Source organism: Apostichopus japonicus, chromosome 16 (assembly GCF_037975245.1).
Source record: "Apostichopus japonicus isolate 1M-3 chromosome 16, ASM3797524v1, whole genome shotgun sequence".
Classification (NCBI taxonomy): domain Eukaryota; kingdom Metazoa; phylum Echinodermata; class Holothuroidea; order Aspidochirotida; family Stichopodidae; genus Apostichopus; species Apostichopus japonicus.
In genome coordinates this window covers 11,905,367-11,917,536 of record NC_092576.1, presented here as the reverse complement: position 1 = coordinate 11,917,536, position 12,170 = coordinate 11,905,367, and the positions used below count along the sequence as shown (strand labels likewise).

The following is a 12,170-nucleotide window of genomic DNA, read 5'->3' as shown; positions in this document are numbered from 1 at the left end:
ACAATACCACTTTAAACTTCAAGAAAAGCAGCTTATAAAGTACGGGAATCCGAAATATGAGTCCAAACTGAAATTTGAGAAGTGTCATTTTGGGGTCAAATTTGATCATTTTGTAACGCTAAACCCTTATGATTTTTCTCAATTTTGGCCAAAATCGTGACTTTTTTATTTCTTTCCAAACTCATGCGTGGGATCGTTGGCGCCCGTCTGATTACCTGCCAGTCAATAATAATCCCATAATCCGTCCCATTGTTGCAAAAATGGACTATTTATTATGACAAAATTTCGAACTTGATTTGAATATTTTAAGGGCCTGAAATTCCATACAATGTCATTTTAAACTTCAAGAAAAGCAGCTTATAAGCTACGGGAATCCGAAATATGCGTCCAAACTGAAATTTGAGAAGTGTCTTATTTGAACCAAATATGATCATTTGTAAGGCTCCCCCCTCACATCCCTTCACATCCCCTCACATCCCTTCACATCCCCTCACACCCCCTCACATCCCCCTCACATCCAGCTCACATCCCCTCTTCAAAAGAGAACAATCTTTTGATCTTCTCAAATTTGTCCAAAATCGTTGTCTTTATTATTTCTTTCCAAAATAATGCGTGGGATCTTTGGTGCCATATTAATTACCTGCCAGTCAATAATAATCTCATTATTCGTCCCATTGTTGCAAAATTGGACCATTTATTATTACGAAATTTCGAACATGATTTGAATATTAAGAGGGCTCAAATTCCATACAATGCCACTTTAAATTGAACGAAAAGCAGCTTATAAGCTACGGGAATCCGAAATGTGCGTCCCAACTGATATTTGAGAAGTGTAATTTTTTGGCCAAATAATCCCATTATTATCGATGTAAACTTAGTATTAAGTGAATTTTTAGAAAAAAAATGTCTAGTTATATTTTTAGGTAGTTTGTGTTATCAACTACTTTAAATTTTTTGTGTTTAAGTGAATATGAAAGTTGGGGGGTGGGGTGAGAGAGTACCCCTGGATCCGTGCCTAGCTACCTAAGCTCAATTGTTATATAGGAGGACAACAGAGGCGGTGGAAGTTGTTGGCTCAATCTGGGTGGAGTTCCGAGGGAAAGGGGGGGGGGGGGTAGGTGGATTTAGGAGAGGGCACAAACTTCGATGGGAAGTTGTACATGTCATTTCCATTGAAGTAAGCAAATCATTAAATGATCTCAAAATGAAATTCCGTGACAAAGAACCCCTCAGTGGGGATCTATCCGATTGATTAATTCATTTATTTGAATGTTTTTTTCTGATTTTTTTTTTTCAAAGAGAAAATAAATGCAGTCTAATTACAGTTTCTCAATAAAATATCACTTTTAAATAGCAAAAGGACACTTGTTCATTACAGCGATTGGAAAAAAAGTAGTACTTTACATTATGAAGACGAGGAGAGGGGGATCTCTCATTTATGACTAGGTAAAGTGTGAGGGGGGGGGGGATATCTCGTTTATGAGAAGGGGCTAACTTGGGTTTTCTTTTCTTCCCACAAAACTGGGATGAGAGAGGGGCGGCGAGGGTTTTTTTTTTCATCCAAAAGTCTGAAATGTCCTATCGATAATATTGTTAAAGCATGGAGCTATAGCTCCATGGTTAAAGTAAGTAACAAAGAGAAGGAAACAGAAAAATGAAACAAAAAAAACTGCCGTTTTTTTTTTTTTTTTTAGGGCAAGGATCCTATTTATTGCCATGTGTTAATCATAACAGCTTGTACATGTTTGGGCACAAAGTAACCAAGTAAAGAATCAATCTGTCAATTACAACATCTTAGTGTAAATACCTATGTACATCATCATGTCTATTTTACGTTAATCGCAACCATTATTGCAGACCAGTACTCCAGGGAAATAAGAAGGAGGAAGGTAGAAGACAAAAACAAAAAAAAAATACAAGAAAAGGAGAGAGAAATAAAGAAAGAAATCACGCCATGTTTTTTTACCTTTCCTTTTAAGACGTTCTTTTCAATCTTAAAAAAAAAATTAACGGTAGTACATTCACTCCAAAACACCAACCCTAAAATAGATACAAAAAAACTGTTTTCAAACAACTTCTAAAAATTGGCATGTTTTTTGTTTTATTTGTTGTTTTGTTTTTTTTGGACATTTTTTTTCCCTTAAATTTTATTTACCAAAGCTTGTTATGTCGGTAACAACAACTTCAAATGACTATTTAAAGAATGCATTTCTTAATAGTAATAATAATGATAGTAATAATAAGTTTTAATAATAAGATTAATAATAATAATAGTAATATAATATTGTAATATTTGTTCAACTAGCTTGGCCAGATATATATTATTTTTTTCTTCCTAGTTTTTTTTTTACTTTCTCTAAATATGAAGAACTAATTAAAAGACTATATATATTTTTTTCAAATTGGTTACTTTTATTGATGGCAATAAACATCAGCATATTCACATCACTAAATTACAAACAATGGCCTCCCAAGAAACTCCCAGGGTAAAGCCTTTTTTCCAATCTGTGTACAAGAGTTCTCCTGCTGCATAGACGTCGCATGCTCTCTATTCATAAAGAGACGAGAGTGTGGGGGGGGGGCAGAGGCAACTGCAGGTCGGGGTGGGAGGAAGAACCACAACATACAATTGCAAAGGGTCACATCAAGACAAAATAGAAACATTGGAACGATAAAATAACTTTACAAGATTAAAAGTGATTTCCAGCGACAACACAGAAAGAACGTGTCTGGGATGTTGGTTTTTAGGCAAGCTTGAAAGTATGACATAGGCTGATCGAAGCAAATGGTCACTAGCTTTTATCAAACTTGAAAACATTTAAGCAGTTCATAGCTGTCTATCAGTGGTGAAGTTGGTTTATTGCTCAGAAGGAATAACAAGATGAATAAACTTGAAATTTAAGTTAGTTTATATAAGTTAACTTTTTTTTTTGGTGGGGGGGGATGGGTGGGGTGGGGGTTGAAATGAGGCAGGCCATGTGGTTGCCACATTTAATAGTCAAGACGAAAACAATAGCGATATGCAAGAAGACCACTTCAAGGGCTTTCTTTCATCGCTTGTAAATATCACTTGCATAGAAAGGAAAGGGTACAAAACAATTAAAACAACAAAACCTTTAAAAATACCAGGCCTCAATTTTCGAGGAAAAAAAAAACAAGAATTTGTTATCAATTTGACCATCAATTCACTCTTTCGAAATTCGCTTAGAAACATTAAGGAAAAAAAGAACCTACCCAAATTAATTTCCTACAATTATAAATTTCAATGTTTATTATTCTTTTGAATACCAACGCTTAAAAAAGTCTTCACCCCTAAGTCATGTTTTTTAGAAAAACTTTGCACAACTATTTTGGGAAAGATATTTCAGTCTATAATAATTTTGTGCTATCAATTTGGACTTATTTCAAGTAGAAGAGAATGGCCTAAATATTTACACATTTAAGTGTCAAAATTGTGGTCTATTTGCAAATATTTCGAAATCTTTTGCAAAAAAAAAAAAAAAAAAAAAAAAATGGAAACTAAAGGAAAACTTGAATTTGGAAGTAGAACCTGAAAGTTCTTATACTACTGCTACAAAACATCAAATCGAAAAAGTGCTGTTTTCTTTAATTTATTTTTGTTTTGGAAAAAAGGTTTTTGGGGTACAAGGGGAAAGCTAACAAACACAGAAGACAGGAAAAACAGAGACATTTGAATACAAGATTCCTGTAAATGAGAGGAAAAAAGGAGAACGGCCAAGAAATTTGAAAATCATGCACCGTGACCGTTAAGAATTTTCTCGAGAATCTTTTTTATCGTTTTTTTGGACCCATTCTGCAGGCTGTTCCGATGCCTGGGTTGGTTGTGCTAAAAATTTAGCATTACACTCCACTTGACAGCAACAATTTTAGAAAATGTTTTCTTTATAAGAAAAAAGGAGTTTTGCATTCATCACTGATGAAAGTTCTGCCCCGCAGCAATATCAAAAGACTTTCAAACATCACTACGGTAACGGCTAAAGTCCGGCAACGGTGTGTATCACCGATACGAAATTGGGATGACATTTAGTCAGGTCAAACCTGAGTAAAATTTCTCCTTTCTAATCCCTACCCCAGCCCCTCCCTATGTCACTGGGAATTATTAAACCCTCCCCTTTTGGATTTAATTTACAGTTTTAGTCGAGGGAATATGAAATACCCCAAAAAGAAGAGAAAAAGTATCATATCAAAACGAAACGAAAGTAGAAACGCAAGGAAAAACACACTTATTTCTTCTTAACTTCAACTACCTTATTACACGATATATATATATATATATAAATATATATATAAATGTCTATAATTTATATATAAAGCGTAACATTTTAATATCAAGAGGAGTTGGATATATGAAGTGTATATATATATATATATATATAAATAAATAAATATATATATATATATATATACATATATATATGTGTGTGTATGTATATATATATTGCTTACATCCAAGACATGAATAAAACCCACACGTTATTCTAATGAACATGGTTGGGAAGCAACTGAGAAATGGCTATTTTCAAAACATTACATGCTTTTTTTGCTATATTTACTGATAACTTTTCATGGTTAAATGACCGGTTTGAATAGTTTTGTATGTGAGATATCTCTCAAAGTTTCAACAACAACAATTAAAATTAAAGAGGAAAAAATTAATAATAATTGGCTAAACTAAATTGTGCCCATATAAATTGGTCATGAAAATGAAACTCAACTTTATTTTTGAAAACATCAAACTCATTTTGTATGGATTAAATATGGCCAAATTTCAAAACAAACAACCCAGAAAAAAAAAGAAAGAATTTCAAACTTCTTAAATAAAATCATCAACCTCTTCTCTGAAGCAAACAGCTGAGAAGCAAAATCATACACATTTCAGATAAAGAGGTAAAGAAAACAAAGAATAGAAAAAAAAGGCGAGGTTCCAAAAATTAAACTCGACTCTTTCCATTTTGCAAATACCTCGTTGAATAATTACGACGTGTTTATATTTCTTTCGGCTGCTCGTCTTCGTTGAGAGATGAGGAGAATGACCGGACACCACTCCGTCTAAGACTGGCTGAGACCGAGCGTGCCATATTACCCAGCATGCACTATGGTTACTCGAAGAGTACAGGAGGCAACCGAGACTAATACATACATTACAGCCATTGCACAAATTGTTTCGAAAGAAAACCCGACGGCCCAGAATTTTCCAGAGCATGTGTCTCTCTCATTCATCCTTAAACAAACAGGCTATTGATTTCTTTTCATGCCAGCTGGTCTCACTTCATCTGTTCCGTCCTTTCGGAAAAAAAAAAGGAAAAAAATTTGACCCCCAGACAACGTGCAAATCCAAAACGCTTAGTTTTAGCCTTGGATGTTACTCCTCGACGTTCTCCCATGCCGACGTTAAAAAAAAAAAAAAAAAACGGTCTCAGTCGCTGGAGAACTTCTTTGGAAAGTGTTCTTGAGCGTTGACGCTGGCCGCGTAGTCGCCGTACAGATCCCTGCCGATGCGGCAGACCTGCTCCTCCACGCTGGGGAACTGCGCCAGCACTTGCTTCAGGTCGTGCACGGACAGGGCCTGCAGGTTGACGTGGGTGCAGGCTCGGACTGAGGTCCTACGGGGCACGTCGTATAGGAGATTGATGTCGTCGAAGTGATCCCCCTCGTGGAGGACTTGGGCGACCTGTTGCAGGTTGTTTTCGTCCATCACTTCCACCTGAGAGAGAGATCCGGGTTTCAGGAAAAGAAGAGAAGAAGTATAAGAACCTTTACAACAGGTGTGGTGTCAATTATGTAGTCGGTAGTTTTCAAGAGTAGAAACATGAGTGGATCGGAAGGGAGTTAGAGGTCGATAACAGGGGCAACAGATATTACGGGAGGAACACGGGTAGAATTACCGAGCTGTTAAATTGTCTTGATGAATCACAAACTTTGCTCAATAAAATTTCCAGCATGACGGGCATTCGACGGCAAAAAAAAATTCTCCGAAAGTCATGGCGTTGAAACCTGGACCGGATTATTTCGTACTTCCACAGAATCATACCTGTGATCCCACATGTTCTTTGGTTGGCGAGCTGAAACAAGGGGAGTAGGGGGGTCGGTGAGGGGGGAGGGAGAGACTGGAGGCTACATTAGGAACCTCCGACTTAAACTACCTACAAAAGAATTGCTTACATTTCACCTTTAAAGTATTGAGCCGAAAAATGTAATGCACAAGTTTTAATCACTGCGATAGTTTCCTTATGCTCGATTTAAACTACCATGAATGTGGCTTGGCTCAAACCCAGAGTGCGCCGAGTGAAAAATCCACCGGATTTTGTTCCTTCTTTTTCCTTTTTAATCTCAATTATGCTAGGGATAAAGGTATCGTTCGATAGAAAATATTTGCGTGATCTCACCGTTCCTCTGTGGATGAAGTACATCTCGTCACCCACGTCCCCTTGCCTGACGATGTAGTCGTTCGGCGTTATGAGGACCGGTCTCAGCATCAGCGACAAAGAACGGAAGAAGCTTGCCTCGGCGTCCTTGAATATGGGCACCTGTAGGGGACGGAACAAGATGCTGAAATATTGTAACTCGCGGACGGTTAGAGTTTTTCCATCGACCGAGGAGTTCTCATCAGTGGTCCTGAAGATGTTGCGTTTAACGTTTCCATACAATTCAGTGATCGAAAACTATAATAATCCACTTTCCAGAATGTCATTTTCTAGGTTGTCGAACTTTTACTAAGAATTGCGCAGTTTGCTTTTTTTCCAGAAGCGTTACTTTTAAAACAATTAGAGAACAGGGGATCATGCTGTTAAAGATACAAACGCAACGATGACAGCATAAAACGTCAACAAAAAGATCTCTGTATTTCAATGACAGAAAATTTTTTCTCCAAATAACTATAAGTTTCAGTCCAGATATGGTAGTTTGTTGATACCAACAGATGTTTTCTTTGACCACTATAAAAGTAAAAACATAAAGATAGTTAATGTTAAACTTTCTTATTTCTCCCATGAAACACTTCCACGATAACCAATTGTGATTGAGTTGGTAAAGATATGTAAAGTTATTAAAGGACAGCATGTTTGTCACCATTTCAGAAAAGAGTTCCGTTCGTTACCTTGGTAAGGTGGTGTTCATTAATATTCAGAGCCAGCTCTGTCTGCAGGCAAAACGGTGCATCCCTCAGCAGTGTATGCTGATCCACACCCCTGAGAAAAGTTTAGAAAGTAAAAACTCTTATCAGCTCATGCATGGTCAAAATTTGAAAAACATTCTAGTCTTATCTGAATCTATAAGTAAATCACACTGCCTTTCTACTTGTACTTATGGATTTTTACTCATACTTGTACTCATTGATTTGTACTCATGGATTTGTACTCATACTTGTGCTCATAGATTTTGTACTCATACTTATACCCATGTATTTGTACTTGTAGATTTGTACCCATACCTGTACTCATGGATTTTTACTCATAGATTTGAACCCATAATTGTGCTCATGGATTTTTACTCATACTTGTACTCATGGATTTGTACCCATGCTTGTGTTCATAGATTTTGTACTCATACTTATACTCATGGATTTGTACTTGTAGATTTGTACCCATACAGTACCTGTACTCATGGATTTTTCATGGATTTTTACTCGTAGATTTGTACTCATGGATTTGTACCCATACTTGTGCTCATAGATTTTGTACTCATACTTATACTCATAGATCTTTACTCCTAGATTTGTACCCATACCTGTACTCATGGATTTTTACTCATAGGTTTGTACTCATGGATTTGTAACCATAATTGTGTTCATAGATTTTGTACTCATACTTATACTCATGGATTTGTACCCATACCTGTACTCATGGATTTTTACTCATAGATTTATACTCATGGCATATATACTCAATACGTGTACTCAGGGCATGTTGAAAATCTGTTGTAGGTCCTAGTGCAGGAATAAGTACTCAGGCCACGAGCCTTGTATTCATACCAAGGGAAGCTCTACTTGTACACATAGTAATGCTGTTGAACTTGTACTATGTACCAGTGTGTACTTCCCCTTTAAGCATAGCCTGCTCAGTATTGTTCCTAAAACCATGACTGTGTATCAGGACGGGTTCATTTAACATAGTGACACAACCTCGTCGACAGACTCTAAAAAGTGGGTTTTAACCAAAAGAAGGAGATGTCAGGTATAGAAATCTCAAAACCTACAAGATAAGAAATTTAGGTGAAGCTCTGAGAGTCTGTAAAATCACAAGATCTTTTCTCACTTTTCAGCTTTTTTCCCCCTTTTTTTTTTCTTTCTTCGATCTACTTACTTATTTCTCATCCACAGATAGTCAAAGTAGCTGATGACTCGATTTCTTAGTTTGCTGTTCAGTTTCATGTCCTTCATTTGTTCCTGTTCGAGGGGAAAAAAGGAAAAGTTTAAAAAGAGAAAGTAAAAGAGAAAGTAAGAGAAAAAGAAACAGAAAAATATAAATATAAATAAAAAAATATATATATAAAAAATATATATAAAAAAAAAATAGAAAAATAAAAATAAAAGTAAAAAATAAATCAAGAAAGAGAAAACGTAAAAGAAACAGAAAATGAACAGAACAGAAAATGAAAAGAAAGAGAAAAAGTATAAGAAACAGAAAAATAAACGCATTAATAGTTGGGTGGTGATCCCTATACAGCCATTTCTTCACCGGCGACACCAGTCGGATACAACAGTACCTTGCAAACCGTGTATTAAGCCAGGGATCACGCCCCAGTCGCTTTTGAAGACAACCCAGAAGAGTGGCAGGGAAGCACATTTCAAGAGAACTCATTGGTAGGTACCAAACAGAAATTCATCCACAATTGAACTTCATTGCCACCAGGAAAAGGTCTTTTAAACTTCAATTTAGCGTGTCTTTGAGACGGTTTTTTTACGATGGGTGACAGTGTCGATAGACATTTTTACCACATGAAATTCGGGCATAGCATCCTACTCGAGGTTTTCTAAAATATCTGAGGCATCGAAATAATCTTCTCCGAAAACGAAGATGGGGGAAAAGATGAGATGACATTACCTTGACCGCGTCTAGCCGTTCCTCATATTCCACTCTGCCCGCCTCTTCGTTAGCGAGAGTGGAAGCGATGTTTCCGAGGACTGATCCGTTCAGGAGCTGACCGATCACCATCACTAGACTCGCGATTACTGGAGAGAGAGTGACAGGACAACATGATACACATACTCGTGCCACCATGCTGCAGATGGATTCAAGTACTAGTAAATATATGTAAACTTTGAGTAGGTAAGAAAATAATAAGATAAAAAATTAGGTAAACTTGAACATTCTGAAACTGCGCAATGCTTCAAGTTAGTTAGAAGGAGTGACAGTCTCAAACAAACGAAACTCTAGCTTCGCAGAGGTTGCACGTTCAAACTTTTACAACTTTTTGAAGAACGAGTATGAAGTTCTCTTCTTGTCGTTTTTTGTCCTAAAACAGCGTATAATCGTGTGATTGTGTCGATAAATTCCTAGATCATATCGGGATGAAGAAAATGGAAGTAGGCAGCACACTGAATGTCAAAAGGTAGCATCACTTTAATAGAATCACAGCTTAAGTCCCCAATCAGAACCCCCCCCTCCTCACCCTCTCCAACCCCTTTTCTGAATAAAGAGATAAGTATTTAATAGTGCTTGAATTTTTTGGAGTTGTACTCTCTGTCATTTTACAAACGATACATTGCTGACATTTCGTAGAACAAAAACTATGTGAGATGTTTTACAAATGTGAACCTAGAGAAAGAATACAACGAGGAATGCTGCAATTTTGCTATAAAGTTAGCCCATCCATAGTTAACTTTCATTTTGAAATGATCTGAATTCTTTCTATCAATAATATATATATAAATACATATACTCACTCATTTCCACTAAAGAGTGGGCGTGGATGTCTCCGTAACCTGTCGATGTCAGAGTGGCAACGGCCCAGTATAGGCAGTCCCCATAGCGGTCAAGGTCCGATGTGGTGTTTTTCGAGTACTCTGCAGGTTGAGAGCAACCATGGAGACAAACGTGTTTAGAGGCGGGTCAGGGAAGAGATGATGAAGGGGTAAGGAAGGAGGATGGGAAAGGAAGGGGGCAGGAGGATGGGGAAGGGGGAGTGGGGAGGTAACTGGATTTAAGCCCTCCACCTATAAACTCATGCCTTCTACAACAAGCCAGTCCTCCACCTCATACTGCTACGCAGTAGATGACCTAATAGCATGTTATATGTTGTCAGACCTATAGATTATTGTGTGGTCATACCTTCCATCAGGGTTTATGTGGTATTAAGTGATGGCAACATGCTGCACTGATTATAACCTACATTAGTGTTAGACATTGGTTACGATTTAACCTTCCAACTGATTTGTGTCTCAAGCAGAATCTTTAGTTTTTGAGGGAAGGAAAGGCTGAGGGGGGGTGGGGGAGGGGTGGTTGACCCCTTTCTCCCCACTCCCACCATCCATCCCCTCCCCGATAAAACACCCGCTAATCTTGTATACATAATATTGCACTGACAGATTCTGCTTAATAAAACAGAAAAAATGTGAAAAATTAAATTGAAAAAAAAAAAAAATCCAGAAAAAAATGGGAATTCTTTAAAACTCACTTAGAGCGGACGCCCAGGACCCCTGTAGACATTCACCGTGCTCCCAAGGTGGACACGCGATGAAGTACCAGAGAGATGCAAAGAAATGGATGATGACCACCACGGTGACAAACGTCTTTGTAAGACGTACCTGCAGCATGCTGTGGGAAGAAAATATGAACAGCGAGTCATCCGGTTTAAACTTCCGGTAGCTTGAAAATCTCTCTCTCGAAAAAAAAAAACAATTCATTGACATAATGCCCTTCTCGATAACTCACTTGATGTTCAGCTCTTTCTCCCAGTTCTCAAAGAATTCCGATACCCTGAATAATCTCAGCAGATGGACCCAGCGGAGGAAGGTGTAAGCGATCAGGCGGATTTCAAGCGGGAAGCACAGGGCAAAGATGTCCAGCGGGAGGGCCGCCACGAGGTCCAGCCGGAAGCCCGTCCTCTTCTTCAGGTAGAAGGTGTAGACCTTGTTGAAGTCCTTCTCTAGTTCTCCGTACTCGTCAGCGCAGCTGACGTGGAACTTTATGTAGATCTGAAAAAAGTGGGAAAAGAAAAGTCTTCCTCAAGATTTTTAAACATCATTTGGAACAGATTTTTTTGGGGGGTTTTGCAGCAAGCAAGCAATACATTTATACATTGATACATTAGTCTGGAAATGATTTGTTTTATAACCCTGGTTGGAAAATGGTTATAACTATAGACTAACCTCAAACAAGAAGACCAGTTCACATAGATAGCTGAATAGGGTGATTTGCAGACTCCAGACTTGGAACGCACTCTGTAAAGAGAAAAAAAAATACTGAAAAACTTGTCTCAAATTGCTTTGATCGTCTAACCAACCGAGCATTTGAGAATTTCAAACCCCAAAACATGGATAAAGTGACTATGAATGACTTCTCTGTGATGTCAAAACTTCTCCAGATGATTATACATGTAGTCTTTCACAGACAATTTTAGAGCCTCTTAATACTAGGGCTTCATTTAAACGATGATCCGCCTTGTGATATAACACACAAATATTTTAAATGTCGATACCTCAAATTTGTTCGACAGAGGTTTTGGAGGTGCGAGATCAAACTCCGCACAAATTCCGGAAAAAATTGACTCACTTGGTAGATGATCGTCCAGGTGAGGACAAAGGCCAGCGCGCAGGTCAGTCTGCTCAGGTTGCGGACAACCGGACTCTCAGGCGACAGGACAAAGTGATTAGTTCGTAGGATCGTCTCGACGTAATTCTTGTTCCCGAAGAAGCAACACAAGGGGAAGGGCTGACGGAAAGCAGTAGAGGGATGGTCGCCGTCGGCGTCGCCACCGGCCGGCTCCGACGTCTCTTCACCTAGGTGGAGAGGCGGGCAAGAAATAGGAGGGTCAACTCTCAATGTTCAAATCAAAAGGAGTTTAACCCCTGGTCGACCTCGCGAGAGGTCCTACTGGGGATAGTAAGATTGTTTTTATAGAATAGACACTCCTTGACTGAACAAAAGACAACTTTCCTAAGAAAAAAAAAAGAAAGTGTCTCAATGTTCATGACATGAAATGCCCCCTTT

General features: G+C 38.0%; 1 protein-coding gene across 7 annotated transcripts in view; it reads right to left on the bottom strand.

Moving 5' to 3' along the window:
- Nucleotides 1-1,670: 1,670 nt before the first annotated feature.
- LOC139982378 (uncharacterized) overlaps nt 1,671-12,170 on the bottom strand; it is a 115,664-nt gene continuing 105,164 nt past the window's right edge. For all 7 annotated transcript variants that reach the window (XM_071995140.1, XM_071995144.1, XM_071995141.1 and 4 more), the window contains 10 exons: nt 11,733-11,959; nt 11,330-11,401; nt 10,893-11,155; nt 10,636-10,775; nt 9,905-10,024; nt 9,063-9,190; nt 8,322-8,404; nt 7,118-7,208; nt 6,408-6,548; nt 1,671-5,725 (listed from right to left, as the gene is read on the bottom strand). In XM_071995140.1, coding sequence (XP_071851241.1) covers nt 5,438-5,725; nt 6,408-6,548; nt 7,118-7,208; nt 8,322-8,404; nt 9,063-9,190; nt 9,905-10,024; nt 10,636-10,775; nt 10,893-11,155; nt 11,330-11,401; nt 11,733-11,959 — 1,553 coding nt within the window. In that variant the 3' untranslated portion in view covers nt 1,671-5,437. The remainder of the gene's footprint in view (nt 5,726-6,407; nt 6,549-7,117; nt 7,209-8,321; nt 8,405-9,062; nt 9,191-9,904; nt 10,025-10,635; nt 10,776-10,892; nt 11,156-11,329; nt 11,402-11,732; nt 11,960-12,170) is intronic.